We start from the raw sequence: 7,161 nt of genomic DNA, 5'->3' as shown, positions 1-7,161 counted from the left end.
CACACACACACACACACACACCCCCAAACACACACACACCACATTCTACCCAGTTTATTCCAAATAACACTAATACAGACAGTTGGTGTGGAAAGGGCTAACCTTATCAGACAACTACAGCAGAGTGTGAAATGATAATATTTTTAAAGCAAAATCTTGACTTGCACACAAAGTGGACAACTGCCAAATATTTTATTTAGTTGTGAATTCATGTAGGAATCAATAAGATGTGACAGTCCAACGAGCTGGGCAGTGCCCATCTTGTGGCTCATCCCTGGGCCTGGTTCAGAGAAGAATTCAAAGAGCCAGTGCATGTGTAGACAGTCAGGAATGCTGAGATGAATTTGCTTAATAGATGAAAAATTGGCTTCTTCCACAGAGAAGGGAAAAATCAACTGTGCTTCCACTGGACAACATTTAACTGCGTGTCTACGGAGAAGAACCATCGCCTCGCTATTGGTTATAATTTACAGAGTTGTGGCGGGGCTTGGTGGCTCACGCCTATAATCCCAGCACTTTGGGAGGCTGAGGTGGGTGGATCAACTGAGGTCAGGAGTTCGAGACCAGCCTGGCTAACACCGCGAAACCTTGTCTCCATTAAAAATACAAAAATCAGCCAGGCATGGGTGCACACTTGTAATCCTAACTACTCAGGAGCGTGAGACATGAGAATCACTTGAACCTGGGAGGTGGAGGTTGCAGTGAGCTGAGATCATGAGACTGCACTCAAGCCTGGGAAACAGAGAGACACTCTGTCTCAAAATAATAATAATAATAATAATAATTGGCAGAGTTGTGAAACAGCTCAAAGGCTATGAAAGGAGCAGATACCCCATCAAATCGTCAAATCAGATAACTGGACACCTATGATCTTTTTGGTTCATTTCAGTCTTTCACAATTTATCTGGTAGAGCTTGGATTATAACATGATCCCTTACTTTATGAAATCAGCTTGTTGAACAAGTAGACTCACGTGGTAGAATCCTACTGGTACTTGATTTTGTTCACCCACTGTCCCAGCATGCTCAGTGGAGTGGGCTGGTGGCCTGCTCTTGGGGTGGAAACTCAGGCAGCTCGTGACTTTTGTAATCTCTTCTAAGCAACAGAAAAGACTTTAATTCCTTTAAGTCTCAAGTTTCAACTTAGTAATTAAATTACCAGACCCCAGATAAAATCAAAACTGACCACCTTTCTGGGTGAAAATGCCTTTCCTCAGCCGGGCGTGGTGGCTCATGCCTGTAATCCAAGCACTTTGGAGGCCAAGGTGGGTGGATCACCTGAGGTCAGGAGTTCAAGACCAGCCTGACCAACATGGTGAAACCCTGTCTTAAAAAAAAAAAAAAAGAAAATGCCTTTCCTCTTGGGACCTTCAGGAAGGGGTGCCCCTCCTTTCTCGCTCAGCTCCTCCCCACTGACCCCCAGTTGCAGGGATAGCAGCAGGGCTTGAAGGGAGGGGAGGAGGCAGGCTGAGCTCTTATCAGACAACTACACGAGGAATTTGTATGCTTTGGGTCTGGCCGAGGTTTGAGCTGTCGCTGCCTGTCTCTCTGTCTCTTTCTCTGTCTTTCTCTCTGGTGCTTTGGACATGCCCTGCTGCTCCTCTGGAACTCATGATAAGGATCACCCTCTCCTTTAGCTCCTGGGTTCTCAGATGAAGGGTGATGGGAACACTCTTCTCTCCTGAGAAGTGATCTCCCCACCCTCCAGCTGTCTGACCCTTTTACCCTTCATGGCACATGAGGGGCTCAGAAGTGGGGTGTGTATGTGGGGTGGGGTTGGGGGGCTGGGATGGGATCTGGGGCTGCTGGGAGTGGGCACGCATGTCCATGATGCCAGTTTCTGGGCATTTCCTCTAAAACTTTGCATGTACCCTGGCCCAGCCTTCAATGTCCATGTTCCTCGTGTCTTAATGCCTTGCCTATATTTGCAATGAGAAGTTGTTGTGTTTCAAATGGGTACCTCTGTGCCTTTCACAAAGGGCCCATGCAGGGAGGCACCTGAGCCAGTGTGCCAAGATAGGGTGCAGGCAGTGGGCCAGGGGAGGCTGTGTGGTTGGGGGTTGTCCCAGGGCCACTGCCCACCCACTGGGCTGTTGGGGAACGTTTGCTGAGCACCCAGCAAGTAGCCTCTTCTCTGCACAGCCCCAAGTAGCTGGGCAGTACCCACCTGTGGCTCATTCCTGGGCTTGGTGGAGGTGGTGTAAATCCCACCATCTCCTCTTCTAAAAGTCTGGCCTTGGCGAGATGCTCACACTCTGAGGGCCTCGGTGTCCTCATCTGTAAATTGGGCATGATCATAGTTCACATTGCACTTGGCAGCATCGGAGTGAACCAAGGTGAGCTGGTGAGGGGCCGGCTCCTGGGAGGTATATGGTGGCCATGATCAGGACGATGCCTGAACTGGGACCCTGGGATCCCCTTGGCTGGCCCCCAGCCCATCTGTCACAGTCAAGACATCACAGCAATTCCAATTTGGCAACAGAGTTTATTGAGGTGATCCCATGGGCCTGGTCCTGCCCCTCATTCCTCTTTCTCATCTCCGTGGGTGATGATGTAGCACAGGGACTTATAGTCGATGTTCCCTTCCAGGTCCATGGGCGTCAGGGCAAACATCTGCTCCACCTGGGGGAGGCGCTGGTGAGAGGCCTCCCCCTGGCTCCTGGCCCAGCCCAGCAGAGACCTGCCCTGAGTCTTGTGGCCCTTCTGCCTGCCCTCTGCACCTGTGCTTTCTGCCTTAGCTTTTCAACCCCAGACTCCAGACTCTGGGTGACTGCTTCTCTGTTGGCTGACTCTGGGCAGAGTGAGGAGTCAGTGCAAACTGGGGCCAAGGGACAAACAGCGTCCCTCCAGCCACAGGCACAGGCCCACCCCAAGTGTGTGAAACCTCTCCTAATGTGCTTCCCACCCCCACTCCCGGGGCTGTGCACAGTCTCCCTGTCTGCAGGGAGAGCAGCACACCCTGCTCTCTTTTCTGACTCCACATCTTTACCTTCTAGGTCTCAACAGAGATGGCACCTCCTCCAGAAAGGCCCCCCAGGTCACCCTTTCAGCAACTGCCTTACTGGTACTGGTCATGGGTGAGGGCCCAGAGAAGGTGCTGGGGATGGATATTGAAGGCAGTGGGCAGCCTCACCTCAGCCGGAGAGAACTTGTCTGCCTGGGTCAGGAGAAGCTGCTTGAACCTGGGGGGAGTGAGGAGGGTCTGAGGAGGAGACTGCAGGGGAATGACTGCACAGGGAAGGTGGGTACGGAGGCTCCCATGGTGCAGGGAAGGGCTGGCTGCGCCCCAAAGAGCAGTGAAGGCCCCGAAGTACCGGCAGCCCACCTCACAAGGGGCCTCATTCCCCTCTCTGCTTCCACCACTGTGCTCTCATCGTGCTGGGCCCACACTTACTCATCCTTGTTCACTACCCCTTTGCCGCTGGGGTCGAACATGCGGAAGGCACTCAGGATGGCTTCCTCGGGGTCTGTCCCTGGGAGGCCGAGGCAGGAAGGTGAGCATCCATGTCTCCTCCATCCCAGGTCCCACCCAGCAGGAACCGGGCTGTACGAGGAGCCACCCCCCCAGCCCCGCATCCCAGGAGGGGTAGGTCCATTCCTTAATATAAATTGTTTCTCGGGGATCCGTGGGGCTGGGAATAGTCATTCTCCCAAGGTGGGCAGCCTGGCTGGGAGATTGGAATTTGGGAGTGGAGGCTGAAGGCACATTTCCTGGCCCCAAGTCAGCACTGGGGTGACCAGTGCACATGGGATTCTGGGGCAGAGGATGGGCAGGGGCGGGGCCCACATGCTTTGAATGGGCCATGGCCAGGAAGCGTCCAGGTGGGTCCAGTGGGGTTCAGTTAGGGTTCAGATGGGGTTCAGGCAGGGTGCAGGCTTGCTGCATGGCCAAGGGTGCCCAGCTCTGTCCCAGGCTCACCATTGAGCTTCTCCCCAAAAAGCGTGAGGAAGACAGTGAAGTTGATGGGGCCCTTGCCCTCCTGCAGCATGGCATCCAGCTCCTCCTCTGGGACACTCACTTTCCCTGGTGGGGGTGGGGAATAAGGTGCACACAGGGACCCTGGGTGTTCCCCAGAAGGGCCCAGGCTGCCCTCCCTCCATCCTGGCCATAGGGGCTGGGGAGATGAAATTAAAGGAAGGTGTGACAAGAGGGGAAGGGCAGTGTGAGGAGACGGGGAGGAGGAGAAGCAGAGGACCAGGGTGCTGTCCCCCCAGCCACTCCCACCCACCCTGCAGCTCCAAGCAGGGACCCCGGTGTGCAGGGTGGGGCTGGGTAGGAGGTGGGTGCACGCACCTAACTGGGAGTAGGTCTCCCTTAGGTCTGCCTTGCAGATGATGCCATCACGATTCTGGTCGATGCAGCTGAAAGCCTATGGATGGGGGCCTTCAGGAGGGAGCAGCCCCCAGCTGTAGGGAAGGTGGGAGGCGGGGAAGAGGCCTGGGCGATGTGAGGGGCAAGGTCAGGGTAGAAGTGGGGTGTGTATGTGGGGTGTGTATGTGGGGTGGGGTCAGGGGTCCGGGACAGGGAATGAGGCTGCTGGGAGTGGGCACTCACCTCCTTGAACTCCTGGATCTGGGCTTGTTCAAACATGGAAAAGACGTTGGAAGAACCACGTTGGGCCTGCTTGGTGGCTGCCACCTTGCCCCGGGTCCCCGCCTTCCTGCTGGCCTGCAACACCATGCTTGGGGAGGGGTCCTCTCCCCAACTCCTCAAAGTCTCCCCACCCTACCCATCATGCACAATCCCAGAGCATTCCCAGAAGAGTCAGGGTCAGGATCCTTTTCCTCTCCCCGGGGACCACCCTGAACCCAATGCAAGCACAGAAAACTCTGCTACCCCAGCCCAAATTCCAGCACTTGGGAGACCACCAGCCTTTCTTCCCCGGCAGGCACTCACCATTCTCTCTGCAGAGGTGTGGCTGCTGTCGTGGAGGCAGGGCCCAGTCTCCTTTATGTCTCGGCCTTATCACCTGAAGTTCCAAATAAGGAGAGGAACAGAGGACAGGCCCAAACTTGGCAGCCCCTGCGTGGGCTGGGGGTGGACGAAGGCCCTAATAGATTCCAGCCACATTCCTGATGACCTTCATGTCCTCAGTGTGTAACATCCTGGTGTCTATCCATCCTGGCAGGGCTAAGTACAATGCCTGCCCAGAGCAGAGCAGGCTCGAAGCTCTCACCACCCTAGGTACTGATGAAGGGATCCAGTTGCCCCCATATCTGACCACCCTTCCTTGCTGGTCCAGTCAGAACACTAGCCAGTGCAAGAGGACAGCTGGGGAGGGCCAGTCCAGGGTGCCCGCCAGGCTTGGGAGGGCAGTGGGTAGTTCTGAAGATGGTCTGTGGCCTGAGACCCCCCAAGGATTTCCCAGAGGTTTTGGTGACCCTAAGCTCTGTCCTTTTCCCCTCTGACCAAGGGACAGAAGGCATCCCTGAGCTAGCTGTGACCCCAGGCAGAACATTGCTTGGCTTTGGGGCAGTTCTGTAGGGTGAAGGAGCTCCATCAGCTGCCCTCCCGTGCAGTCTGCCCTGCCCCGAGTCTGCTCTGCTGTTTGGAGCCTTGCCTTCCTCAAGCCCCATCTCAACCATACTCCTTCCTAACATCCTCAGTGGGGAGCTTCTGGGGCACGTTTCCCATTTGCCTGGTGGCTGCTGTGTTCGTCATTTCTGGCTTCTGTGCTCCTCCTGAGCATCCAGTCAGGTTGTCAGCTGCATCCCCAGAAGGCCTGGTGCACAGCGGGCTGATAGGCAGGCCTGCATGGTGCTGTTCCAAGAAGCAGCCTCACCAGCTTCTGGGGTTGAGGGCACAACAGAAGGGCTGGGGAAACGGGGGACATCCTGGAGGCAGCAGGAGCGGGCCACCCCTGCCTGGGCTGACTGGCCGCTCCCGCTCCCCTAGGCCAGACCCATGTCTGTCAGTAGCTGGCTGGCAAAGGGCCAGAGCTCTCATCTGTCAGACCCAATGCCCTTTTTATACAACAAGAGTTTTCTTTTAAATTTCTTAAATTCCTTTTTTTTTTTTTTTTTTTTTTTTTGAGACAGAGTCTCACTGTTGCACAGGCTGGAGTGCACTGGCACGACCTCGGCTCACTACAACCTCCACCTCCCAGGTTCAAGCGATTCTCATTTCTCAGCCTTCCAAGCAGCTAGGATTACAGGCAACTGGCACCACATGCAGCTAATTTCTGTATTTTTTTTTTTGTAGGTTTTGTCATGTTGGCTAAACTGGTCTCAAACTCCTGACCTCAGGTTATCTGCCTGCCTCAGCCTCACAAAGTGTTGGGATTACCAGTGTGAGCCACTGACCTCTGTCACCCAGGCTGGAGTGCAGTGGCATGAGTGGAGCTCACTGCAGATGATCTCCTGGGCTCAAGCGCTCCTTCCTGCCTCAGCCTCTGGAGTAGTTGGGACTACAGCTACATACCACCTTGCCCAGTGTTTTTCCTCTTTCTTTTGAAACTTAATTAATTAATTTTTTAGACAGAGTCTTGCTGCTCTGTTGCCCAGGCTGGAGTGCATTGGTACAATCTCTGCTCACTGCAACCTCCACCTCCGAGGCTCCAAGTGATTCTCCTGCTTCAGCCTCCTGAGTAGCTGAGATTACAGGCACCCGCCAACACACCCAGCTAAGTTTTGTATTTTTAGGAGAGACGGGGTTTCACCATGTTGGCCAGGCTGGTCTCAAGCTCCTGACCTCATGATCTGCACTTGAGCCTGGCGACAGAGCGAGACTCCATCTCAAAAAAAAAAAAAAAAACAGCATATATCTGGGCCCCCATTCACTGTCAAACCTAAGTGGCTCTGACTGGACAGGACAGTGCTGAGACTGACCTGCAGCAGGACCAGCCTCACCCCCTAGTTTCCCAGAGCAGCACCTGGCCTGGCACTCCCTTGGCACACATTCCATGGGCAGGCAAACAGGAACCTGGGCCAGGCAGCGTACTGTCCACTGCTCTGCCACCCCCCAGGGCACCCCATTCCTGTTCCTACAGCCTGGTCTGTCGCTCCTCACACTCCCCTGGGCACAGCTGGCCAGAGGAGCTGTCTGAAAGGCATGGCCAAGATACCCCTCAGCCCACTGAAGTGTCTTCATGCATGCAGTGATGACTCTTTGTATATTGTCTCCACAGTCTTATACACAGAAGTCAAAGAAGAGTGGACAGGC

The 7,161-nt window shown here is 54.6% G+C and overlaps 1 protein-coding gene across 3 annotated transcripts; it reads right to left on the bottom strand.

The window, feature by feature from the left end:
• Window positions 1-2,464: 2,464 nt before the first annotated feature.
• On the bottom strand, window positions 2,465-5,008 carry MYL7 (myosin light chain 7). 3 transcript variants are annotated; one of them, XM_017515340.2, is made up of 7 exons: window positions 4,897-5,008; window positions 4,555-4,668; window positions 4,294-4,369; window positions 3,919-4,023; window positions 3,394-3,472; window positions 3,133-3,181; window positions 2,465-2,621 (listed from the first exon to the last, which is right to left on the bottom strand). In XM_017515340.2, the coding sequence occupies exons 1-7, from the start codon at window positions 4,897-4,899 to the stop codon at window positions 2,520-2,522; spliced, it is 528 nt and encodes a 175-aa protein (XP_017370829.1). In that variant the 5' UTR covers window positions 4,900-5,008; the 3' UTR covers window positions 2,465-2,519. The 3 variants fall into 3 exon arrangements, with proteins under 3 accessions (XP_017370829.1, XP_037589741.1, XP_017370828.1); XM_037733813.1 differs by having other exon boundaries at window positions 4,555-4,572; window positions 4,897-4,956; XM_017515339.2 differs by having other exon boundaries at window positions 3,919-4,369.
• Window positions 5,009-7,161: the final 2,153 nt, after the last annotated feature.

The sequence above is a fragment of the Cebus imitator genome, unplaced genomic scaffold, assembly GCF_001604975.1.
Source record: "Cebus imitator isolate Cc_AM_T3 unplaced genomic scaffold, Cebus_imitator-1.0 Scaffold548, whole genome shotgun sequence".
Classification (NCBI taxonomy): domain Eukaryota; kingdom Metazoa; phylum Chordata; class Mammalia; order Primates; family Cebidae; genus Cebus; species Cebus imitator.
Note: the sequence above shows the minus strand (reverse complement) of the source record. Positions and strands in the feature narration are given on the sequence as shown.